General features: G+C 41.7%; 1 protein-coding gene across 4 annotated transcripts in view; it reads right to left on the bottom strand.

The window, feature by feature from the left end:
- The window catches only part of LARGE1 (LARGE xylosyl- and glucuronyltransferase 1), a 286,503-nt gene that overhangs the window by 4,975 nt on the left and 254,123 nt on the right, over positions 1-27,405 (bottom strand). For all 4 annotated transcript variants that reach the window (XR_011328841.1, XR_011328842.1, XM_069807359.1 and 1 more), the window contains 4 exons: positions 19,445-19,608; positions 14,720-14,998; positions 7,767-7,913; positions 2,448-2,643 (listed from right to left, as the gene is read on the bottom strand). Coding sequence is in view for 2 of the 4 variants with exons in the window: in XM_069807359.1 (XP_069663460.1) it covers positions 2,448-2,643; positions 7,767-7,913; positions 14,720-14,998; positions 19,445-19,608 (786 nt within the window). In the remaining 2 variants the exon portion in view is untranslated. The remainder of the gene's footprint in view (positions 1-2,447; positions 2,644-7,766; positions 7,914-14,719; positions 14,999-19,444; positions 19,609-27,405) is intronic.

The following is a 27,405-nucleotide window of genomic DNA, read 5'->3' as shown; positions in this document are numbered from 1 at the left end:
GATGGAGTAAGGAGAGCTGATAAACTACAAAATATGTCTCTACGGGACCTTAAAACTAAAGGCTGAAGCTGCAGAGGAAGATACATCCCCCTCATACAATCTTTCTTTTGTTCTCTGTTTGCGTCTCAAGTCTGTAATCCTGCAGGTCAGGGACCAGCTACGCTCTGCAGTGTAAACTGTTCAGCACAGCAGTGCTCCCAACCCTCCGAAAGGCCTTCAAGGCACATAAAGCCTTCCAAAATCTTACTAGTCTGCTGCTAATAAGCCCCTTTGAAAGATGTTGGGCTGGGGTTCTGGAAAAAGGATTGCTCACAGTCTAGTTCCGCAGTCACTGGAAGAGCAGGGAAAGGTTTCCTAATGGCCCATCTCTACTATAAGGAAACGTCTGTTGAGAAAGCAATGCACTTGCAGGAACGTCTGTACCCACCTCACAGGTTATAAATTCTTTAGACGGAGACTGTCATTATCTATGTATTTGTACAGCATCCAGCTCAGTGGACATCTGCATACCCCCAGAATAATAATGACTGTTATCTCCAAGCTCTGTGCTGCTCTGAAGGACGGCAGTGGCACAGGCCCTTGGTAAGGAGTCTGCAAGCGTTCTCTTGACAGACTCTGCAGTCGTGAGGATCAGTGAAATAATTCAGTTGAGAAGCTGCTCTGCCTTCTGGTAACGAAGCCAGCCAAGCAGCTGGCAGCAACCTGATCTGTGGACACCCCGAAGGAGAGGAATGCCATAGGGAGAGGTAGCTGTGTGATCCCACGTCCCCCTCCAGGCTGATTTTGTGGGAGAACAGGCCGATAGCCATGTCACTACAGACGAAATTGAAACTTCTTTTCAATGTGAGAATGTTTTTAAGGCTGGAAGAGTGAGAAAAACAATTCCCTAGAGTTAGTTCATACCCAATGGCCATTTAAAATATCTGCACTATGATCAACTTTGAAAAATGGTCCAATTTCCCATGTGTCAATCTGTATGCTGGGCAAACATCTCTAACAGAACAGTTAGATCGTGAGTGCTAGATGAGAGCTGCCAGCGGGAACATAAGCCTTGTTACCCAGATTAACAAATAATAAATCATTACCCTGGCACTCTCCACAACCGATGGTTAATTGATTAGTGTTTGGAAAGTGCACTGGAAAATTAAAGTGCTATAGCAAAGCAACGTATTATTATTAATGATAATACAAGGGACAATTTTTTTTCTAGTCTGTAATAATTTTTTCTCAACATAAGCAGGTACAAATTTGTTGGGAATGCCCTTCTGCAAACAGAGGGCAAGTGCTGCCAGCCCAAGGTGACCGTGTGGTTTTGTAAGCAGAAGTAGAAAATATCCCTCCCACATACGTGCCTGCACACAAATACGCTGTAGCCCGCATCCCAGAGACACAATCTCCCAGTAACTTGTTGCATGCCTTGTGCTGCTCTGCTTCACATGAACTGGTAAGAGTTGAGCAGAGAAGGATCAGCTATGTTCCAGATACACAGCAGAAGCTAGCATAGGAGGATACAGATGACCAAAAAGCATGGGTTTTGGTTCGCATGAAATGATACTAGTTCAAAAACTGGGACTGAAACCAAACTGAAAAAACCCCAAACCCAAACTAAAAAGAAATGCCATGACCCAGACCCTGCTGATTAGCACAGTGGTTTGCTTCACATCCAAGAACAGCAGGGAGATGCAAACCCTGCCATTTCAGCGAGCAGCAGCACTGGGCTCCCACAGAGCCATAGTCACTGCCAGCTTCTAAGATCTAGGTCAGTGGCAGGGACCTTGGCAGCTCTAAGAGTTCTTGTAGTGCCAGTCTGGGACTCTCGAGCTTTCTCTGCATCCTTATTCCTATATATTCTGCCCAGCAGCTCCATCCCAAGTCACAGATCCAAGAGGCAGGTAGCCCAAGGATCAAGTACCTGGATCCTCTCAAGCCTGCTCCACAGCCAGAGACTTTGCAAATGTAAAGTCCTTGGCTTTGCAGAGATGTGTTGTAAATCCAGGCCAGAAATTGAAGATGCTTGCCTTGGATTCAATTTAAGATCGCTTTTGGAATTCTAAATTAGCATTTGGGACACGCCAACCTCTGTTTAACGGAAAAACTTCCAGCTAGGTCTACAGAACCCCTAGTAGGTGATGAGACTGGCAACAAGGGCTGCATTGCTCGGGCACACTGTTGGGCAAGAGGTGGGCACTGCGGGGCTTGTGCCACTGCGAGACAATGATGTTCTCAGCACTGACAAAGAAACTAACTGAGGCTCAGTTCTCCTTTTAATGGTGGACGAGGACTAAACTGCATGTCCCCAACTCAAGAAGCACTCATTAAGGAGCTCAGTCAGGCCAGATGAGCACTTTGGTGATGCAAAGCCTGAGGCCTTCCTACAGACCACAGATTTCATTTTCACAACCCTGCTGCCCAGCCCTGGGCGAGATACGCCGGCGTCGTCTCCTCACCTGTGCATCCAGTTCCATGATGTGAGCTACTTTGTTCCAGCCAAATCCAACAAACCGCCTGTCATACTCCGGGCAGTCCTTCCTCACAACAACGTATGGCTCAAAGTCTGCTTCCCACTCGACGCGGTAAGGGGTGGTGGCTGTTCGCCACTTGGCAAAGTTCGTTGGCGCATGCCCTTTCGTCCAGACGTGATACCTGAAACAGACATAAATGGCACGGACGGGGGGGGGGCAATTAGATAGAATGCATCTTGGTGAGGCAACAAAATGTTACTTGTGAGATGAAATGCTCAAAAATAAGGACATTAGCTTACAGTTCACATCATCATTTTCAGGACATATTGGAGGCAATTTCTAGGACTATTTCCAGCATGCTTCCCAGAGCCTCTATGTGCTTAATGCTTAAACACATCTCGTTGGTGAAGGATAGTGTGAAAACACTACCTAATGCTAATGTGAGAAACAATTACGAAGTACACAGACAGTCCATCTGCACTACAAAGTGCTGTGCCTCGTTCCTAGCAACCAAGCGGCTGTATCAGTGCTCTAAAATCAGTGTGAAAATCTGTAGCTCAGATAAGGTCCCTAAAATTAGCTACTTCTACACCACAGTGACATTCACGATCTGTTTTATATGCAATTTTATAATTTGTATGAGAGACAGCTGCAGCTCTGGATAGATGTTCCGTTTTATTAATTACTGTTATTACTATAGCAGGAGCCAAAGTGCATAATTAAATTAGTAAGTAAAATATTACATAAAGGCTTTCTGCTGTACTTTCTACATTGTGGGGAGTACCCATGTGATCCTCAGGCAAGTAATCAATTTGATTTACAGAAAAAGATCCTTTTATACTTCGCTAATCTTGTTTAGGTCACAGCAGGTCTCCTCCAAGCACAGCTTGAATCCACCCCATTAGTGCCAGGGTCAATGACTCTCTCACCAACTTATTCTTCTTACACCTTTCCAAAAATCAATGAGACAGGCTCTTTCTGCAGACTCATAGATTAAATAATGAAACAAAGGCATAGCAGGCCATCTGTATTACAGTGCTCTGAGATGTGTAGCAGAAGGGGCAAACCAAACATCCTGCCAGTTTGTAATGTAAGGTACATTGAATTCACGGGGATGACTCGTGCTAGAAGTGAAGGGATTTGAGCATTAAACATTTGCAGAATTAGGATCTGAGGTAATGTTTCAACCCCAGAAATTCTCATAACATTGCGAGCCATTGCTAATAACAGGGACGTAAAATCACAACCTAGGAGTTTTAACTTGGACTGTATATTTGTATGGCTTGTAATAGGAAAAACAGAAAGGCGTTCAGCTTTGCTGACTCTCCTTGTTCAGGGGCAGTGCGGGAGGACAGAATTATTAGGATAGCACTGGAGTCCCAAGTAACACATGGTCCTTTGAAGGCTGCATTTCTAAACTGTAAATAGGTTGCATCGCTTTCAGATATCTGGCTTGGGGACCTGGAAAAACAAAGCCCTTCTGTATTAAAAAAACTGACGGTGAATTAATTCTCTAGAGATTATTAGAAACCAGTGCCGGATTCACAAAGATGCTTACAATCCTTAATGCCCTTTGGAATTATCTCCAAAAAGCCTATCCCTTTTCTTGGTCTCTTTTGGAAATGAGTGGGTAACCTGCCCAGTCACTAATGGGCAGCTATCTATGCTGGAAAAAAAATAAAATCACAATGTGGGGTATAAAATGATATGGGATTGTGGAGGATGCTGTATCTTCTAAAATCCTACCTCTGGCATTTTGAAATTAATTATGATAATAATAATAATGACTACTAAACACTTACAAAGTGATTTGTATCTTCAAAGCCCCATACAAACTTTGGTTAATTGAGAGATTCCTGCAGAGAAGCAGTCAAATGCTGCTTTTGTTCTAGTAACATTCTCCCACTGGCTTAAACAGAGGGGGTCCAGGACACTAACCATAAAAACTATCAATTTCTTTCCACCCTTTTTGGGGATATCAGTGTAAGCAGTTACAGCAGCTCAAGTATAACCTCTGTGAGTTGAGAGAACTGATCAGCAGGAAAAAAAAATAATTGGGGAAAGAGAATGAAGGGAAAATATGGAGGTGAGATCAGAGAGACAGTACAAAGCAGAAAGGAAGGAATAGACCTGATTGCACCAAAAAAATAATACCAGAGATGATCAGCTTGCCTCTTCAGAGTGACTGACGTGAGTGGAGGGAAAGAGGAAGACAAAAGGATGGCTAAGGTCAGGACAAAGAGGAAAATGAATACAGGATGCTCAAATGAGGTGTGCACACACTAATTATAAAGGAATAATTAGACTGGAAACAAGAATTGTGAGAGTTCAGGGTTACATACATCTCTGTACATAAAATATATATGGGTCTACATATATATACACACACATATAATCTGCTGGAGCTAGGCCTTGGCCAATGACTCATCACCGCATGAAATGTACTGCAAAGTAAGATATGCACACGCCATTACATGGATGTCCATACAGAGGAAGCTACCATAAAGGAGTGAGTAACTTACAACAGACTTTACTCTTGGTGACGCAGTTGTGAGAAGTGGTTTGCTGTCTGTCTTGGTCTTCCATCTCACAGGACAAATGAATAAATCTAATTTTCCTGCTCAGGCCCCTCTCACTCAAAGATTTAAATACACATTTAATTTTAAGGCCACGCTCAATCTCACTGACTCCCAGGAGAACTTTGTGAAAATTGTGAACAACATATTTTTCACTACACTGGCAATTTTGACAAATCCAAACCAAATCATTCGATCTCCATAAAATGATGATGAGTTTCTTTCCCACGGTTCATGGAAAACAACTGGAAAACAGCCCCCTCCCCCCCCGCTTTGGATCGAATGTGTCATTTCCATTATCAATTGCTTTTGTTTAAAATAAAATCTCAAAACTATAGTAAACTCAGATAAATAAAATCATTATTCTTCTCAGAGTGTTCTTCCTCCCTGCCTCGCTCAAAGCTTCCCGTTTCAGTGAGAAAGATGATTCGGTGAAAGAAAAACTTTCCCAGTTCTGTTCTCAGACGCTGAAACATTTTGCTGGATTGCGGACGCAATCAGTTAATTAGTTAATCAGTTGTTGCTGGTTATGTTTTCTCAATACGATGTGTCTTCTACCAGCTGCGGTCTCCCCGGTGCCTGAAAGCTGTGTCGGCAGTACGTTTGTGGTTTATGACCCAGGCACCGAGCAGGCGCATCCTCGTGAGGCACGGCCAGGCAGCCCGCAAACAAAGCCAGCAAGCTGGCACAGAGCAACCCGCTGCCGCGGAGGGCTTCCACGCAGCGCACCTTGCCAGCCGCAGATGCTCACGTCTTCCCTTTTTTCTTCTGGTGGTGACTGGGGGATGTAATTGAGAGCCGTTTTGTACTTCTTAGCTGCCCAGAGGTAGAAAAGGTCACCATTTGGAAAAGAGGTGACAAAAGCAATTTCAGTGAGGGAAAGATTGTAATCTACCATGTGGTGTGAGGGACTGGGATGCTGCAGGCACTCTCAGCAATCACTGTCACAGCAGTCCTCCCCAGCTCACTCCCACCCGCTCAGCCTCGGATTGCAGTGTTATTAAAGCACCTTGAAGGTGGAGGTGGAAATTCTCAGCCCGGATCACAGCTGCTTTGTGGCTGTTGATAGATTTGAGCAATGAAATGAGCCAAAGCAAACTGGGGAAGCATTTGTAAAATGTGTCCTACACATTAATATGTACATCAGCTACAGACCGCGTGTCCTTCAATTCTCATTTAACCTTGCGCTGGCAAAACTCCCACTGATGTTAAAGACTTTTTTGCCTGAGTGAGACTTGAGAAAGGATCTGCAAAGCTGGCTGCGTACGTAATACGCCAACATGCTCTATAGCTTGAGGATGAAATCTGTAGTGGAAGGCCACTGCTGTGCAAGCTGAAAATTTGATTGTTGGTGGAATGTAACATCTGAAAATCCTGAGGGTGTTATTTTCCACTGGAAGGATTTTTTCTTTCAACTGTGGGAGAAACAATTATTTTCTATCAACAAATCTCTTGTTAATTTGTACGTCTTTGACTGTTACAGAATGATGGGAGAGTGAAGGCACTTGCTCTATCAGTATCCTTAAGTAATTTTCCAGAGAGAGGCATGCCTCTCTCAGTTGCCTCAAGTTTCTATTTCAAGGCAGTCACTGGTAGAGGTAGCGTCAGAATTATGTTTTCCAGGCTCACACAGGCTGTCTGCTATGACGTGTGCATGCAGCCACTTGAGGGAAGGGTGGCTGCTGCAACGAGAGGTGTGTAAGACGGGGAATGGAAGAAGTGTGAGGAAAGCTCTAAAGTAAGGGAAGGATGTGAGAGGTGATAAAGAGCTCCACCGGCCACAGATAATACCTAGCTTTTTCATAGTTTTCATCTCTAGATCTCAAAATACTGTAAAAAGGAGAGGTGAACATTGTTACCTGCATTTCAGAGATGGAGAACAGAGATGTAAGAAAGCGAACTGATTCGCGTACCACCTCCCAGCAGGGCAGTAGTGGAGCTGAGAAGAGAACGCAGGTCTCCCAGGCCCCCTCTCTGTGCAACATCATAAGGCCATATTGTACTCTTCCCATCGCTGCGATGCTTTACAATTGTCTGCTAATCAGACCTTACCACACACGCCCAAGAGACTGTTAACCCCTGGTAGTTGCATTTTAAAACCGAAGAGTCTGGCAGATAATAGAAGTGACTTGTTCACAGCCACAGAAGGAGTCTGCTTCTGAGAGGAGCTCCAAATTTAGGTGTTCTTCGCTTCTCAACTTCTACTCAGGGTACACTTTTACCTCTGCATTGAGAAACTCAAGCTGTTTAAGCAGCTGTTTCACACTTCAAAAGAGCACAGGACAAGCCTGCATTTGTTTTTCCAGTAAGTCCATAAGGAAGGGAACCAACGACCAGAGAGAAATTATTTTTGGTCACATGAGGCACACAGCTATCCGGATAGTATTTGGCAGCCAAAAAGCAAATTACACGCACATGAGTGTAATGGTCGCGCTTGATTTTGTAGCGCAATAAAAAAATGATGAAAATAAAACAAATTCAATTTAACAACTGAAGTCCTTCAGTAGAGGACTATAATGCTACATAAAATGCTGAGCTTACAGATGGAATATATCCACATATGATCCTGTTCACTGCCTCTCTGTGAAAAGGGAAAAAAATATTCCAATAGGTTTCTTAATGGAGCTAGCTAGCTGACAGTGAGAGAGAAAAATCAAATATTCACAAGAACATCAAGAAGATCTTTAGAGATAATGACCACAGGTTCAGCAAAACTACTTTCCATTACCTGAAAGTGAAGAGGGTTCCCATGTCCAACATAGATAGCAGCTCTGCTTTTGACTTGGGGAAGGAGAGGCGGTAGCGTAGGGTCTCAAAAGCAGGTACGATCAGAGCTTTCTTGGTGTTAGCCAGGTCCAGCTGGATGACGGACTTCCTGGCAAAGAGAAACAACAAATAAAAGCAGGAAAATTTTAAACTGAGCAAATCACTTGGCTTTTCAAAATAAAGTGCAGACAATGGGCAGTTTGATACTGTAAATGTAACTATGACCCACATTTTTTCCCAGGGGTGCTTCATATTTTCTTCTACTTTTGATCTGCTGCTCTAAGAGCAGGGACACTACCACAGATCAAAAAGAACTTGTGCGTTTGACTGCTCAATGCTGCCCTGCATGTCCAGGGGTGCACAGACCTGAACTAGCATTCTGAGCACGGCCAACTGACCACCCCTTTAAGAGAATCATAGTTGAATGTTACTACATATATGGGAAAGAACTGCCCAGTCAACGGCAGCTATAAAAAAACCATGGGTTTTATCCAGGACTTAGTGGGACTTTACAAGATGAGGAGCTGGAAAGTTTGCTTGCGTTTCAGCCTAGCTATTCTCTGTGCTATGCTGTGCCATCATACTTGCTTTTTACCTCTGCTTTAGAGCTCTGTATGTCCTGCAAGGTGAGTGCTACCTTAATATCACTATGGACCAGATATTTGCTCTCAAGAACACTGTTGCTGTGATGGTTGGTCTTTATTCAAGGCAAGGCACACATCTACTGCATCAGGACATGGTGCAAATCAGCAAAACTGTACATTAGCAGTATTTTTTTGAGTATTGTTAATCACGTGCATGGTAGCGCCCAGAGATCAGAGCTCATTTGTGCTTGGCTCTGTACATAGGGCAAAGAGGCTGTTTCCTGCAGAGAAGAGCTGTGCACTGCATGCCCTGAGATACCTTGCTTTTTCCATTCTTTTGCTGCAGGTTGTTCAGTGCAAAGACTGTTTCGGTGTGTGCGTGTGTGTGCACATACTGCATTTTGCACAATAGGACCCTTCTCCAGGCAGGGGCCTTAGGACGACTGCCCCAGGAGAGCAACAGCTTAGCAACTTTACGCCCTGCCTGCCAGAGGTATTCAGTCTATTCTTTCCTAACAAACTAAGACCCAAAGAAAAAGAAAAAGAAGTTACTTCTCCATCCTCAAACTGAATCTTACTATGCTTGTCATTAGAAATAACTCTGTCTCTATTTTCCTTTCATTATCTTTGTATTTCATAGGAGAAATATGCCTCTCTCTCCCTGTCAAAGTCAGTTCCCTTTAACAGGATTCACTGTCCTGGCTTTTATGTTACTGCAACAAGCAATCAAGGACAATGTTGACAAGCAGCAAACTCTCTACAGCCTTATAAGATGAAGGAATTGGGATCACTGTCATAATAACAGAAGGACCAAACCAACCACTTTTCTAGGCCCAGAATACCTAGAATTCATTTATATTGCCAACAGAGAAATAGAAGAAGAGCAGGGCTATTTAATAAAATCTGAATTTTAGAGAATTCACATCACCCTATAGGCCTGTTCTATAAAAAGAAATCTGTTCTCAGAGCCTTACTGCAAAGTTGGCATTGTTTAAAGAACCCCTGCCACATTCCAGTGAACTTTTCACAACTGAAGGAGTTTAACAGCATCTTAAAACTTTTTTGTACTTTCTTCACTAGCTTCTCCCTCACCATCGCTAATGGCCGAGATATCTGCATGTAAATAGACGACTCCTTCACAATCAGCCTCGTGACCTTCCAGAACCGCTAAGCAGTGCCAGGATCCAGTCTTTATGATGCTCTTAATGTTTCTTCCCTTCACACCTTCTCTGAAAGCAGGGGACACTAACATAGTTTCTCTTCCAGCATCTCAGGCTTTCTGGACTCTGTGCAATCTATCAGCCTTGAGCAGTAGAGCTTTGGGGATTCAGTTCTAGGAAGGAGCAGGTAACATTCTCAGTGATGCTCAACCTTCGGGCTCTGCAAAGAAACAGCAGCTTCCATTTATGGCTGTCACTATCTCTGTTTGATGAAGAGCTCAGAAGTCCCAGGGAAAAATCAAGGCCTTGCTGTGCTCGGCACTGTCAAAGAGTAGGAGACAATCCTGCCCACCAAAGTTCACAGTCTGAAGTTGAACGTAGCTGAACTAGGTACAGGTATCAAGCAAGAGTAACAGCAGAGACTGTCAGACAGACCAAGTTGCGTTGAAACTAGTGTTGAACATGCTTCATTTTGTAATATATGGGATACAAGCACAAAAATGATGTGGATATCAATAATCCTTTCTGCACACTCCCTACTCTTATCATCTGCAAATTCTATATAGGTGTCATTGGCAGAACTGTTGGAAAGAACAGATGACAGTACCTTCATGAAGAAAACCAAAAGGCAGAGAGAACAAACTGATACAAGAGGCTGCAATCCCTTGCACCGTCAAAGGTCAACATAAAAAGTCAGGTCAGTGGAGAGAAGCAGAGGTCTGAAAACAAGATGCTTGCAGTGGATACAGTCAAACACAGAGAACTGGTGGAGGTACTTCAAGAGTGAAATAGAATAGCGGGATAATCTCTGTAGAAATATTTTCAAGAGATATGTGAGCATCTGAAGTGCATGTTGGTAAGGTCAAAGTGGAGGCATTCACCAAAACCGAGCTGAGAACTGAGACATGCTCAGTCAAGAAGTCCAGCAGCACTGACCTCTGAGTAGAACAGCCTGACTAGATGACAGAAAGGACTAATGTAAGGGGAAGAAGGAGCCAGTGCTGACTTCCAGGTGTTTAACCTGAGCAACAAAGGACAACAGAGGCCATGCAAATTGTGCTAATGGCAGGGAAGACTTGGTAGAGAAAAAAACTACTTCTGTTTTCTTCTGATAACTTGGCTGGCGGTCTGTTCCTCAGACAACCAGCTGAAAATGTAACCTCTTCCAATTGGAAGCAAATCTACTTTTCCTTTTCTGTGGGGTGACTTTTCTCCCTGTTTCGAGCAGAGGTGCCATTTGCTGGTTGACTGGTTCTGTGATACTTGGAGTAGGAAAATTTTCACTGTTGGTGTTGCAATGTAGGGATTACATTTGGTTATTTTGCAAACTAGCACTGGGTAAACTGTTGAATTCCTGCACTACCCTTATGAGGCCTGTTTTTTGGATTCAGTAATAGTGAGTCAGTATCCATTTTCCTTTATCTGTTCTTTTTCCCCAAATCCCAAAACAAGGATATATGATTTTATGAAGAGCTTTCTCTTTGCTATTGTTGTCCAGGAGACCGTTTCCCGGGCATCTTTGTGTTCAGACCTGAAGTATGTCATTCTGACACAGTGCAGGTTGGGTTAAATTTCTAAATCTAGTAATCAACCCTATTTGTCAAAAAGCATGGAAGAAATGAAGAGCCTCGTCACAGGTTGAATGAACTACAGCACACTGATATCAATCTTTTAATCCCCATAGTTCTTTCCAAAAATTAACACAGAATTCTCATCCTCATGGGGACAGATAGCAATATCATTCCCATTTCTGGAGGATAGAGAAGCTCTGGCACAGAAAGGTTAGCAATCTAATCCTAAAGCACTGAATTCAGGGGAGAAAAAAAAAAGGGAGTCCATTAATTCAAATAAGCTTCCACCATCAGGACTTGGTAAGTAGTTAGTATGAGATCAACAAATACGGCAGTCACAGAGTTTGTGGTAGAGAACTGGAGAGTTGTCAGTCCACTGTGAAATTCATTAGAACGTTCTTCCTCTCTGCAAAAGCAATGAATGCATAGCCTACAAAAGCGACCAACAAATAAATAACAATAGGCAGAACGTGAAGTGTGTCTCTTGCTGAGACGCTGAGGAACAACCAGAAATACTTCACAACTCAAGTTGCAGGGGACAGGTATAAAACCTGTGGATAGAGATTGGATGCCAGGTCCCAATTCATGCTAAATGTGTCACTGGAACCGAAGAGCACATTTTACACGAATGTGTCTGGTAAGAACTTTAACGCTAGCTGTGACAACTGTAGATAAGCAGCCTGTCTAGTTATTTTATGTTAGAAGAACCTTTAGGATGACCCCCACACCTTACTTGTAGCAACCAGAAAGAGCCTTTACCTCTGGGGCAATGACAAGATGACCTCAGTAACTAATGAGGGAAGGTGACAAAAGACTTCTTCGACTCAGCACAGACCATGAAAGTGAGTTTCGTAAACAGGAAATCTTTAAATGATACATTTCTTTCCTTTTGTACTTCACAGAAGAGTAAGGTAGGACAAAAAGGGTGTTTGATGGAGATAAAAAGCATTGAAGTGGTCTTACTTAGCAGCTGTGAAAAAGCTCAATTAGCACAAATCTGTGCTAGCAATAGATACCTAGAGGGACAGGTAACCATCAGCTCCATCAGCTTCCCCTTCAAAACTGGCTGTAACCTTTCATATACAACACCTTCAAAATATGTTGAAAATGTTTTTCAAAATTCCTTTCTTTCTGAGAATATATTGTCTGTAGAGAGACAGTATACAGTATATGTAAATCAGCAAACTTGCAGTGAGAGGGACTTGTCTGGCTCATCCTGTACAAAGAGATGCCTGAAACACCACTCTATTTCTATCTGCTTATGGTTGTTCTATATGAGGAAATAAAGATGAAAATGTTTGTACGTCTCTCTAACAAACAATCGGTGCCATTCAGATAGATAGCACTAATCGGCTACTTGCAGAGGTGGTGGGAACAGTCAATGCAGAAAGATACAGAGTATCGGTATTTAAAATAATCTCACTGCACCTCCCTGCTATTTTGCTCAGAAAAATCATTATTGAAAAAGCAACAAAAGCCTCTAGTCCACACGCAAAAAAAATCCAATCCCTTTTTAAAGAGCTAGCAGTAGCAGATTAGGAATTTCTATATTCCCAGGCAACAGAGACGCACAGTCAGAGTTAAGGCGGTATGGGCCTCGCAAAAAGCTGGCAGAGTAACACAAGGTCTTGGATGCAACAGCTTTCACTGTGAATCTGTTTTTTTTCTAAAACAGCACTGATGGGTTGCATCTCTGTGCATTTAGTTCTACAATACATTATCACCACACGAGAATTATTTCTATGGTTGTAATATCTCAAGTACATTGCGGTATGTCATTCTGTCTTCTCTCCTCTCTTCTTCCTTTCAGTGCTGGATCCCATCAGTGCACTGCGAAGCAGCATGGAGGAACAAGTTGCTTTTTTAGTACTACATGCCAGTATCAACAGCTGCTACCCTTACTGTGTCCAGCATTGATCGGAAGAAATATAACAGTATGCAACACTAACGTCAAAGAACAGAGAAACTAACAACAACTGTCCCCACATATATCTTGAGACAGCTAACGTGTGCAAGGGACAGAATGATTTTGGAGTCCTCATAGTACAAGTCAAAAAGAAATACCCTTAAAACAAGTGGGAAACAAGCTGACACAGTGCGATGAAACTTCAGTGATATTATTGAAACCCGGTGTCTTAAAAGCCATAGAATTATAGAATGGTTTGGGTTGGAAGGGACCTTTAAAGGTCATCTAGTCCAACCCCCCTGCAATAAGCAGGGACACCTTCCACTAGATCAGGTCACTCAAAGCCCCATCCAACCTGGCCTTGAACACTGCCAGGGATGGGGCATCTACCACCTCTCTGGGCAACCTGTTCCAGTGTTTCATCACCCTCACTGTAAAAAAATTCCTTCCTTCCACCTAGTCTAAATCTACCCTCTTTTAGTTTAAAACCATTAGCCCTTGCCCTATCGCAACAGGCCCTGCTAAAACGTTTGTCCCCCTCTTTCTTGTAAGCTCCCTTTAGGTACTGGAAGGCTGCTATGAGGTCTCACTGGAGCCTTCTCTTCTCCAGGCTGAACAACCCCAACTCTCTCAGCCTGTCTTCACGGGAGAGGTGCTCCAGCCCTCTGAATAGTGAATTTGGCCCCGTACATGGATGCAGAAATTGAAAAAAGCAATTAATTCTCCACATGAGGGAGAAGTGAGAAGATGCTTACTGAGTTGTTAAGCCTGAAACAAAGGAATTCCTCTGTAAGTTTACAATATCGGAAGGTGTATTTCCCTTTACATTCCAAAACGCCGGGCCTATGGACTGAATGGGATCACCTATGCGCAGACCGTCACTGGAACTCTTTGATCAACTTTTACTAAATTAGAACAGAGATGAAAAGCAAAACTGGTCAGGACTAAGGAACTGAAATCCTCCTGTCTGGCCACAGGGTGTCCTCCTTGCTCTATGCTTTGGCCTCAGCTGGCCAGCCCCTCCAGGGGGAAAAGGTCTTTATTTAAAAAAGCTCAGTTAATGGATCAGAGGTCTGTAGTTTGCTCAGCCCAACCTGCTCACATTCATTAGGATACAATACACACTGAGGTTACTCTTCCCAGTTTCCTTATGCTAATTATTTTGCCCTGACAGGTGCTGGCATTGCCGTCATATTTTTGAGCTGGTTAGACTATCACCTTCTTTTCAGATACGGAACTGCATTAAGAGTGTGTCACAGGGACGACAAGTTCCGTAATGCTTTGCATGTTTTTTCTGTCACTGACATTAAGAACCAGGGATGTTTAGGGAAATCGCCCGGTTCACATCTCCGCTAATACAGGATGCTCTTGCACATTTAATAATACTTAGTCCAGTTCAATTTTCAAATTGATTCTTCTGCTACTCTGAGGGAATTATTCTGATGGCTAACAGGGCTCACATTTAGACCTGAGTTTTTTCTTTCATAACCATATTGCTTTACTTCCAGTTACAGCCCCTTCCTCTACCCTAAAAATTCTTGTGCCTTGCTGGGCATTGTCACACCTTAAACACCTATAAGCTGCCTCTTTCAGATCTGCTCAAACTGCATTGTTTTGGGAATACGTGAGCAGGGTGGCGTGTGGAGGGGCCGAAAACGTGGGTGACAGTGGGAATCCCTCTGCTGTCTGTTTACCTGAGGTACTCGTAGAGTCCATACATGGGCAAGAAGTCAATGTCGGACAGAAACATGTATGGTGTGCTGATATGCTTCATGGCCACATTCCTTAGCAGATTCACAGGATAGAATTGGCCCTCCTTGTACACGATATGGTAGCCGACATTGTGGCGGCTCATAAGTACTTCCGAGCCCTGGGCGTAGCGCAGAAATTGCTGGGCTTCTGCATCGGAAAGATAGAGTGCCAGGCTGATCGGACCTTCCCAGTGTTTGCAGATGGCTTCAAGCATCTGGAGCCTGAAAGAGGAAGGGTGAGAATAAGAAAAGGCTGTCTCTCTGTCTGGGACTCTTTGCCTGGGTTCATCTGATGAAATGCAGGTATGTGGCTCTAAGGGAGACAGATTGGGGTCACTTTATACACTGTGGAAAGCAATAAATATTTCTACAGCACAATTCATCTCATGTAAGTTGATGTCTCCTTCTGGACAAGGGGACTTCACCCTAGATAAGCCTACTTCTCTCCACTGAATACCAGGGAGCCTAAGACGGCCCGAGCTCAGATATACACATCCACAACTCAGATACGTAAAGCTAGGTGAAATCAACACCATCCATCCTGCCTACAGCATTGATGCTGCAGGAAAACCCACATGGACGATAGGACTTCATTTGATGGGAGCTTTGAGCAGTTGCAGGGATCTGTCCATGTGGATCTACTTACAGGATGGGAGTCTCGGAATCTTAAACAGTGTCTAGTGCCCAATTCACACTTCAGGTCAAGCTATTCCCACATACTAACATACTACAGTGCTCTTAAACAAGCTTGTGGAGGAGAGAGGTGTACAGACCACAGATCATTTTACCTCCTGTTTAGGAAAACCTTCCCCAAATTTTTGCAAGGCAGTTAGATCTTAAAAGCTGTTAATAGTGATAGGTCAAGGGAAAACTGACTTACATGAACATTTGCATTGACTAGAAGAAAAGTCACTGTCAGGGAAAGGGCAAAAGGATGACACATCTATAGAAATGGGATTTACTATGTGTAGGGAGTAAGGAGAGAAGGAGGGAGAGACATGGCATTTCTGTGGAGTATCAAAAGAACATTTCAGACAAAACCATCATTTAAAGTACTAATTTGTGTATGTTTTAGCTGTATGGCAAATTTCATTAAATCATTTTTAAAACAGGTTGTATCAACATTTATTTTTTAGAACTTCAAGCACTTACAATACTATTGATGAAAATGACAACAAAAGATCTCATATACAAACGTAAATCAAACCCAGCCTGGTCAAAATCATTTAAGTACTTCAGGTAATTTATAGAGAATTGCCTAGAGATTAAGATATGCCACCCAAAAATACAGCAAGGACTGATTACAAAGCCTCTTGAGTTACTACAAAGGGAAATGAACCTATGCAGCCTAGCCAGATATTCTATTAAAAAACAGGGAGAGTAGACTATGCAACATGATTATCTTCTCTCCCTTCCAAATCCACATTACTAGATTTTTCCTATTAATATTTATACAGAACACAAGAAAAGTTTTCTGCATCATCGTAATCAGAGAAAATAATTTCCCCCTCCTACTATCTCCCTAAGCTTTGCAGCAGAAAGGAATGATATACCAGCAAACACATATTCTGATTTAACATTTAATAGCTTTTTTCTGCATTTCTGAAGGATCGTGATGACATCCAAGATGATATAATCATTTTTTCTTAGATATGAGATATTACCTTTACTAGTCTACACCTGGTACATTATTTTCTTTTTATCTGTTATTGAAACAAAGGTTATTATCAGCCTGAAACATACAGACGAATTAGAAACACAAATCGATAAAAAAGATCTAAAAAGTATGTGAAGGCTTTAGGCTTTTGATTGTACAAATAATAAATAGAGAAATATACTTTTTTTTTTTTCCTTTTTCCAACATAGTGGAAACCTATTAATCAGAAGACTCCAATTCATCAGCACTTAAGATTTAGGGCAGCCTCTTAGAAATGGAATACTTGCCTAGCAAGAAATGCAGCAAAATGCCTTTCAAGGACTCCACGCAGTGGACAAATGGCATACATAACTTATTTAAACGGCACACCTGATAATGCCTGCAAAGCTTTTCACGATAGTTAAGTGGGAACTGGGTTTTGCTGGTATAAATTTCCAGCTGGACAGCTTAGTGCCCTTCAGAATACTCCATTTTGCTGCATCGTTCTCATTGACAGGCTCCACTTCCACGAGTTTGATACAGGGACTGCTGAGTGATGCTCCATTATCTGCTCTCTGTAGGTTGTTACAACAGTCTCCTTTGACCATAGAACTTAGAATTACTTGTTTCTAAGCACAACATGACCAAGTGATTTTGGTTTTGTTAGCCATCTTGAGGAATGCGTTCTCTTAAGGACTCTAGAGAAAATAAATGTACTGCTATACTGCATAATAATGGGGTCATCATTTAGTTGGTAAATTTTTTAAAGGTCTGTTTCAGTCCAGTGAATTTTGCTGGAATTCAATTGTTTTGTGAGATTCTTTGTTTTCACTTTTCTTCTTAAGAATACTCAACCGATTCTCACCCAGACTTCAAGCGGTGTAATGCTAATTTGTGTCTTTCCTTGTCCATATCCTGATCTCACGTTTTTGTAACTCCCACTCTGGTTTCTGAACCCCAAGTACATTCCATGCCTTTAAAAAGGCTGCCTGGTCAAAAGACGTGCAGTGATGTAACCAAGCCATTATCCAAGAAAATGTCACATCAGTATAAAAGGTGGCAATAATGAACAACACTGAACGAAGTCTGTCTCAAAGTTTCTATCACCTAAAGACATTAATGTTAGCTCCTGAACTGCACCCCTTGCTTCCCTTCCCCAAGCCTACAGCACAGGCAAACACAAGCCTGTCATGATAGTCATGTCAGTCTCATCTCCAACAGGACTATAATTGGAGACACTGGGAGGTGCTTTTTTGCCTTTCCTCATCTTGGATGATCATTTGAAAGAATGATGCAGGAATGTAGTGTATAGCACATTGTTTATATACATGTCATCTTACATCTGAGACACCATTCTTAAATGTCTACAGCTATGTGGGAGGAGTTTAATAGAAGTGGTTTAAAGAAGATTAAAAAAAGGCAGTAACTGAAGGATGTGAAAGAAAACAAAGCAGCTAAACAGTTCTTTGGTATGATATTATTTATTGATTTTAGTTGAAAGAAAGTATTTCCAACTCAAATCAATAATTTATAGCAACACACCAACGAAGTAGGGAAGATTTTTCCTGCACAGTATCAGGAGGGCTGTTCTTCCTGAATAAAAATGTGTGGTTCTGTCTATCAATAAAAACATGTGCCCCAGTGAGGATCCAGAAAGGGAAACAGATGCTCAGACTTTGCATCAGTGCCAGTGAATCAGCACTGAGCCCCAGCTCACTCTTTTGAATTAAATTCTGGGGGGAAAATATACCAAGTGCACACACCAGCTTTACTAATTTACTGTGGCACTCGCTCAGGGTCTGGCTTAATTTATTTCTTTAGTTTTTTACTCAAAGGTTTGTGAACACTTAAGAAATGCTTCCTCAATTAAAAATCAATAGAACAGACACCGATGCGCATAGCAAATCATAACACAATGTGCAGCATGCAGCGCTGAGGCACTGGCAAAACAGAATAGCCCTCACTCGTTCGTGTTTATTTTTAAAACAGGCTGTAAATGTTTTGTTGATCTGAATTCCTCTGACTCTCCTGGAATACTGCTGACCTTCCACTGGTGTAGCAGTGGTGGTATTCATGAGTCATGTTGTATTCGGTATGTGCTCCACTAAATGAAATATCAGTTCCTGGCTAATATTCAAGGAGTCTGACCTGTTTTGTAACCCACTCTGATAGCAGTAGCTACGAAGTTTGGACTAGATTCGAACTGAGAAGCAGGAGGAAAAAGGAGACTGACAAGTCAAAATTTCACAAAGCTGGCTCATCCAGACTGTGCTTTCAGAGCTTCTGAAAAATGACAACTAATTGCAATGGTGGGAATCAGAAAGGTGCAGGTGGAATTTGTCACAAAATGGATTTTTTTTTCCCTAACAAAATACCAGTTAAATTCCACTTTACCTCAGAACCGAAAGTTGAAAAGAGTTAAACTAGAAATGTTATTCTGAAAATCAGCATTTGTATAAAAATGCAATGACTCCACTCAAAAGGAGATTTTTTATTTCATGCTAGCACATTAAAAAAAGAGGTTTTATTTTCCACTTCCCAATTTGAAACTAAAATGTTTAGTTTTGATTTTCACTGTAAGAAAAAACACTAATTGAAATTTTCTGCAAGGAAAATGCCAATGAAAGCACAACTAACATTATCTAACAAGGAAATACTGTGTGTAAAAACTTGGCCAGCTACAACTGCTTGCCTAAGTCTATTACAAACATCTCCTGTTTTTTCTAAGTTGCTGCAAAACTCCATAAACTAATAATGCCTGAGAATCCTGACAAGTAACAATCCCTGCAGTTCCAGTATTCAGCCTCTTATGAACTCTACCCACACTCATGTGTGCACCGCAGAGCTGAAGCCTGGATGCATGTGTGATATCTACACGTGTTACTCCTAATTCAAGAAAGGTCTTACAGTATGACATCTAAGTTTCTACAAAAGTCAGTTTTTTCTCTCCCCAAAGCATTACACAGTTCGATTTTTCTGTAAGAAAATATTCATTGCCTCATGCTCCCAGATGAACAAGAGATTTTCCCTACCTGTCCATCGAAAGTTGAGCCACCAGTGTTACATCGGTATTGTCTGAAGCAGGCTCGTATTCGTAATGTAGAAAATACAAATGAGTGCGATGGACAGTGAAACGTTCTCGACGAAATTCATAGCATAAGTCGTCCTCATCCAGCTCAGACAGCTGTTTCTGGAGCTGTAAGGAAAGAGTGGACATAAAGATAAGTTCTTTTTAATTATTTCAGCAAATCAGAGAGAACGAGGAGGTTGGGAACTCGCAGCATGATGCAATGCGAAGTGGCAGTGGAACATACAGAGTAGCAGGGTTTTCCCAAGCCTAGCTCCTGCAAGTCACTGGACAAGAGGTTAGAAGAAAGCACTTGTAAGTGAATTGATAAGGCAGACAGACCATTGTATTATGGTCTGTATGTTGTATACATTATCTGTACTACATACTTTCAGCATCCAGACTAGCAATGAAAGTAAACAATCACAAGTTTAATAATCACCAAGTTTCAGAGTTAATGCTCCAACGTGATGCATAATGCCATTCCTTATTAGAAGCAGCGTTTCAAACTACTTGTAGACATACAGCTCCAGTAGACAAGACTCAGCAGCAGATTAAGCTTGTACGTGCTGGACTGAGTAATTCCCGTTCTGGTGCCTCTGTTGGAGAAGAGTAACTGCTGCTAGCAGCATGGACAGACAGCTGGAAAAATAACATCTTTAACTGATCATTATTCCATCTCTTGAGATTTATGTATCTGCGCCAGTTCAATTTTGCAATGAAAATATTCTTTCAACGGCAGAGGTGCCAGAATTAAGCCTACAATTTTAACAGGATTTATGCTTCTGGATACCTAGTTTGAGAAATCCAAAGGATGGCAGATTAGCAGAGAACAGGTATTTTTTTGACTCCCTTGGAAAACAAAGCCCTTCAAAGTCAAAATGGGCATCTCAAAGCAATCCAATCCCAAGTCACATAGACATGTAGCTTTAAGAGAATAAAAGTTTAGCTCTGGGGAAAGGAGGAGGAGAAAAACTGACTAAATGTCTATGCAGTTGACCAGTTCCATCCCTGAACTGTATTATTTTAAAGCCAAACATCTGGCTAGATTATTTAAAATGTATTCATTTAAAAGGAAAAATCAGTCACACCTGCTGTAAAATGTACTACAAAATGTAATGAAGATGAAAATTATATATGGTCTTAACATGTCAAATAGAGTTCCGTTTGTGTTGCTCTAAAATTTAGGTTATTAATAAAGGTATCATTTTTATATTTTATTTCTTAAAAGCATCCTATAAGAAGAATACGATTACATGTTTATCAGTACATAAGAAACATATTCATTTTATATGAATTTTGCAAGTTTTGATAAAAATCACAGTGCACTTCAAAACTGTTTCATGCAACAAAACAATTATTCAATTATAGACATTCATTTAGATTAAAAATCTCTTATTTTTGTCCTGTTCAGAATAATTTAAAGTAATAGTTTCACCATCTTCAAGGAAAAAAATGGAAAATGTAGGTACTTCTTGTTCTAATACTGTGTTACGAGGAGCTGTTGTTCTTGGAACTATAAGCATAATGGTTGCCATCAACAATAATGCTTACAGCTGAATGTTTTCCTGTGAAGGCTGATGGAATAATTCCTGATATTTTCCTGTACATCACTCTATAATCTTCTTTTGAATAATGGAAATACCTCCTTTGATTTCAATGAGTTTTGGATCAGGCTCTCATTCTGTGCTGTTGTTCCGCACAGATCTTAAAGCATCCCTCAGGAGAGACTGCTTTTAGAAAGACAGGAGTCCGATCTTGACAAATCTTTACTCAGGCAAAACTTCTATTGAAATCAAGATCTTTTTTGGTGGCATAGAAATCAGGAGTTCTTTTACACATTCTTGGAGTTTCACTCATTCTGCTTTACAAATCATCATTCAGCTGAGCCTGTACTTTATTTTCCAAATCACACTCAAACAATATTTGAATTAAACCCAATATTTACAACAACTAGAAAGAATATCGTATCTTTCTGTTTCTTCCTTGAAAAGAGACATTAGTATGCCCTTAACAGAATTATCAAGGAGATGACTGAAATTTAAATAGTTAAAACAATAGCAAAGCACATTTCAGGGGTACCTTACTATCCTGCTGTACATACAAATGACCAGGCTAGAAGTTTATAATTGCTCAGCAGCTACTAACCAAGCAGTCCCTGAATGATTATCAGATTACATTCAGGTTGCAAGCTAAGAGTATATAAATAGTTAATTATGAGTTAAAGAATAACATTTGGGACTAAATTACGGCTTTGCGCACTGCAGAGCCCTGGGTGGGGGAAGAAGAGGAGACGCAGCTTCTTAGAGCCCCCAGTATTTTGATGGTGAAACTCACCAAGTCACAAAGTTGGTGATGGAGGCGAAGGAGAGCAGCAAACAGCAGAAGATCCCTTCTGCTGCAGGGAAAGGGAAATCTTGCTCTTTCCGCTGCATTTCGTAGGGTCAGGATTTTGTCTCTGTCCTGCCAAACTTTTTCTAAGCCTGCAGCTATGCTGATAGTCCACGAGGTTCTCCCTGGCCCTTCCCATGACTCATGCTCAGTGCTGTATGTAGTGTTGGGACCCAAGAGAAGAGATGAGACAGCTATGGCCATACGCCGTGGAGAGTGCAAGTCCCCAGAAGACCCATGGGCATGGTGTGCCTGTCTGAGAGCCCTGGCTAATATGTGGGCATCACTTGGCAGGATCAGACACGCAGCTCCATCAGCACTTTGCAGGAATGCTTGTGCAATCCTTGCCTGCTCATACCATGAGCCTAAACTGGTAGGCAGCCTTAGGAGCCATGCTCTGCAGGCTGGGCAAACGCAGCGTGCTTAAGGTGTGCTCCCTCAGGTAGGACAGGCTGTGATTTGGCCCGTAGCATTGTCACCACGTATGTGGCAAGCAATGTGCATTAAGGATGGGCCTATCCTGCAGTGGTGAGGCAACAGGCACTGGAATGCAATAGCGTGTGATTATCCATGTGAAAACTCCTCTCCTGCTGGAAGCAATGCTGGACATGCTCGGCACTCTGGGTTTGGTCCAGCAAAACCCATAAGCTCACAAGCTCTCTCACTGAAGCTAACGGTATGATGTGGACAAATTATCAGGACCAACAGCTGGGTGCTGCAGAGTTTTACGCAGTTTAAGAGCCCTTTTCCCTCTCTCACTTTCTTTGTTCCCCTCACTCATACATACATTCAGACACCCATGCCCCAGCATCCCATACACATACAAAGGCTGCTTCCTCTACTATGAAGAGACATACAACCTATAAATACATACTGCACACAGTCATATGCCGTTTTTTACACACATATTTAAAATGAAGAGTGTTAAAGATGCATGACATTCAAAAGACAGGGAATTATCTGAGACAGACACATATATATCCTTAAATTTACCTCTTTCTTAGTTACCTCCTATTATTTTTCAGTTACATGATCACAGAAAATTTCTCCAATGATATAATCTTACCTACAGCATGCATGTTGCATGGATCCATTATTTACAGACAAAGAACTTACAGCTTGGTTTAAGGTTTGCTCCCACATTATGTCTTCTTGAAAAGATGGGTTTATAATGGGAATGCTGATAGATCTAGGCAAACAGATGCTTACTTAAACAGAGTGCACCATCAAAATAAGGACCTTAATATCAGCTGGATTTGATAAAAAGATGACATCCCCATTATGGACCCCTCCATTATATTTATAACAATATGCCTTATATAGCAAAGACTTCTCAACCTTAGAGTGACAGCATGTATTCTCATAAGCGAGTACCTGCTTAGCATAAGATTCACTGTTTCTACAAGATTTTCAATGCTAAGGCTACTTGCCACTGAGCATGTGGGAAATGTCACCTCTAGGAAACAGGCTCACAATTGGAAAATGTATTATTTTCAGACTGTGTATGGTAGATGTTCTCTTAGGAAATACTGTAGTGGGAAACAAGTGCTTTCATTAGCATCATGATGTTACTTTTTCCAGAAATAAAAATGGCAGCCATGGCATGCATAATGACAAAACAAAGAGACTAATACATAAAAAAATTTATGCTAAGTTACTTCTCTGGGCAACCAGCTGCAGCAGGCGATCAGCCTTCCTCTCAGGAAAAGCAGTGTTTGAAGCTAGGCTGGCCAGAGAGGCACAGGCAGGCTAGAAGGTATTCAACTCTACCATAAATCGTCATGATTTACCAGGTCTACTTGTCTGACTAATACATTTGTATGAGATGAGGTGCTGTTTTCTATCCATGTGATAGATGGTAGACCCATATGATACACGGCACACAACATGTACCCTTCACCAGCGAACTGGTCAGTCTGCTCATAAATCTCCCTTCCTAAGGCTGTTCCTAGTGTAAGCAAATTTGTGTTTGGCTTCTTTTTTTTTTTAACTGCTGTGTCACAGAAACAATTTACTTCCCACCAAAATCTACAGGATTTTAGCTCAGATGAGACCAATCCAAAATCCAGGATCAGAAGTATTTTCTTAGGGATTAGCGATATTTAAAAACCCCACCAACAAACAATGTTATGTCTCTAGAGACTCCTTAGATCTTGGGGAAGGAGATAAAACCCTAATGTAGGCATCTCTCTCTCATCAAGTGTTCAAGGTGAGGTGAGATGACACGAGGCTCAAGTCACTCACTCACTCAATATCACACTAACACAACAGGAACTAAGCAGTTTAGAGGAAAACTTTTAACTTTCAGATCATCTTTCCTTCTCCCAGGTGTGTGCAGTTAAGATTCATAGTACAAAATCAACTCAGCTTAGCCACTGAGATGAAAACTAACACCCGCCCAGGATGAAACTATAATCTGGTTATAAACTGCAGCAGTTTCATTTCCTCCTGTGTAGCTGTCCCAGTTCCCACCAGCAGGCAATTTGGACTGCAACATTTAGCACTTTCAAAGTGTGTGAATTAACTGTTGCCTTTAGCATGGCATAAACAAAGCAGATGATGATGTAGGGAGGAAAAAGCATTCACTGAGTCTTGTTTGGGATGACCTACATAAAGTACTTCTGGCTTCTCCAATGATTAGTAATAAAAGCCAGACTAATCCCACGTCAATTAAACCTTTATTCCTCCCACGCCATAAAATTTTGTACATTTGCTATGGGTCAAATTGAACCTTCTGTAAAACAAAGCTGTGCTAAGGACAAAGAGGATAGTGTCTGAGCAAGCCCACCTAGCAAGAGGAATTTGGCTGCAGCATGTAAAATGCAGCTAATACTCTTGCTAAATGGAAGTAAGGGCTTATCTTGACTGCAAATAATCAACACAATTAAGAACCCAATTTTCAGGCATGCGTAACTTCTTGGACAGTTCCGTATATATGAAGTACAACTTTCCTTGATCTCAGCTGCAGATGTCAGATCTTGGTAGTCCTCTGCATCTCCTCTCCCCAGGTCCCTGCCAAACCTTCTTGGCTGAGCTGTTCCTAGACCTCCCTTGCAGCACAGTGCCTTGACAGGTTGGTCTCCTTGCTTTTGTTTCCCCAGATAATTCCTGGCCCTGTTACCTCTTGTGTGGCAAGAAGGTTAAAGTCGGTCCCAGCCCTGTTTCTAGTCCCATGGCCCCTATTCAAGTAGTCTGCCAACTCCCTATACCTACAGGCATCCATCTGTCCTTTCCTCCTCCTGCTCCAAACACTCTCTCTCCAGAACCTACGGCTCAATTAACTCTTTCCTTTCTGCCTTTGATCTAGCTTTCATCCCTTTTATATGTGATTCTGGATTTTCTCTCCTCCACACTGCCCGGACATCAGTGAGGGCAATGGATGTCCCTTAGAACAGAGACCAAACAGGTTCCTGCTCTCAGCTCTACTATCCAGTCAGAACCTGGCATGAAGCATTCAGAAGAAACAGTCACAGATAATGCCAATCTTTGTCCAGCTCCCCTGCCTGCAGCATGCTCCACTCTGCTGTGTCACTGGGTATATATAATCTGGTCAGATGTATTCGTGCACACTCCTAAGAAAGAGTCTCCAGAGATCTGAGCCTCGAAAAAGTCAAAACCACTACTGACGATGTGTAAACCATGATTTTTCAGCATTGTAATTTGCCTAGGTTTTCACCAGGTTGGCAAAGACAGGCTCCTGGCCCAAGTGTCAGTTCCTTCTCTGAGGTATGGAGTATCTCCATGAGTAGGTCATCAGAACTTGTGGTGTGCGCAAACTCCCCAAGCTTTTTCCCCATGTTTCACTTCAAAAAATGAGAGAAAAGAAAAAAAAAGAGGCATACCAGCATGACAGAAAAAATACCAGTTCACATGATCCCTCATCTAACAATAATATAAGCAGCTGAAAGTGGTATAACGGCAACTTTCAGGCAACTAACAGGATGGGCTACCAGCTCAGCATTTAATAACAATAACAGTTGTAATAATAGAAACAGCACAGCTGGGGAAGTCAGGATTTCACCTCAAAACTGCCATATACCATCTGTTATTACTAGAGAAAGACTCTGTCATGACAAAATAGTAACTTTAAATCCCAGCCCTACAAATGATGCAGTATTCTGAAATTCCACAGGAGCAAAGGGTACTCAAAGCATCAGTCTAACTGCAAGTTCAGCACCTTGATACTGACTTGGAAGCTCCCTTTGCTTGCTATTTTTAGACATTCAAAAATGTCTAAATTTGTTAGTAGTGTTTATACTATGTGGTACTAGAATCTCCTGCTTTTCTGGTGGATATTACAAGACGGCATGCACAGCCATTTGCTAATATTAAGAATCTCTGGTTTTGCACAACAAAGTAAATAAGTAAAAACACATTTAGTAAGCAACTATACACCTAAGCAAGTGTTTTCAGGGAGAACTAGATTTTTTACACTGTTTCTTTGTACTGTTGATTTGAAAATCTGAAAATATACATCTGCAGAGAATTTTTTCTTATGTTTTCTGAAAGTCTTCTCTAATGGGCATCTACTGTCCTTTTCTTAAACTGAGTGAAATCAGTGATAAATTTCCCACTGATCTTGCTCTGGGCTTTGGTTCCAGACACAGGCTTCACTAATAGGGGACACCCCATTCAACCTTCAGATTTAATGCTTTGTCAGAAGTACCTGGTGAGAAGCTGTCTGCAGGAAAGAAGTTTTATGAGAATGCTAAAAGGTTGAGTGTGTGTCTGTGTGCTAAAATCAGGCTTACAGTATCTATCTTATAGTGTAACTCTAGAGATAGGCTGGTACACAGAAGATCCTGTTGAAATATTCTAGGATTTACAGTAGGTCCTTTAGAATGAAATGCTGGACATAAGCATTAAAAGCCAATAGGAAATGTTCAAATTCAAGATTATTGTGAGCTTTGCCTTTGTGGATTTCCCTAAAATCTCCTGCATTGCATCAAAATAACAGAGAAGGAGTGAGAAGGGGGAAATAGCATGGAATAAGTAGGATGGAGTGACTAAGGATGTGCTCCAAAGGCCACTTGAGTCAATGGCTGTGTTTACAGGAGGATTTGGTTCATATTCTGAATTTCCCATCCAGAATCTGCAAAAAAAGCCAAAGGGGTGATTGTAATACCAATTTGCAGAGAAGAGTCTGCTCTGCGTAATCTCATTTTAGTACATACTGAATAAAGGGGACTTACAGTACTGGTCTATGGCAAGGAGTGTGTGGCAGGCTCCTGTCCACAGCCTGTCCCTGCAACACACGGGGTCTTTCAGCTTGAATATTTCAAGGAAAGGATGAAACATGTATGTACACATAGACATACATGTAAGCAGTTTTACATAGACAGAAAAAACACTCCAGTCTTTATTTCTTTGCCTCCAATATTTGTTTCAGAGCCCTATCTGTTCTGTTCATTCCCATTTGTAACATTCTGGAACCTAATAACAGTGCTGTTTGGTGCAGCTGGAGATCAACAACTGACTAGATCAGGACTACGCAGTGTAAGATCCAAAGACTGCCTTTAGATCTCTTAAAATTCA

Source organism: Haliaeetus albicilla, chromosome 19 (genome assembly GCF_947461875.1).
Source record: "Haliaeetus albicilla chromosome 19, bHalAlb1.1, whole genome shotgun sequence".
Lineage (NCBI taxonomy): Eukaryota > Metazoa > Chordata > Aves > Accipitriformes > Accipitridae > Haliaeetus > Haliaeetus albicilla.
Note: the sequence above shows the minus strand (reverse complement) of the source record. Positions and strands in the feature narration are given on the sequence as shown.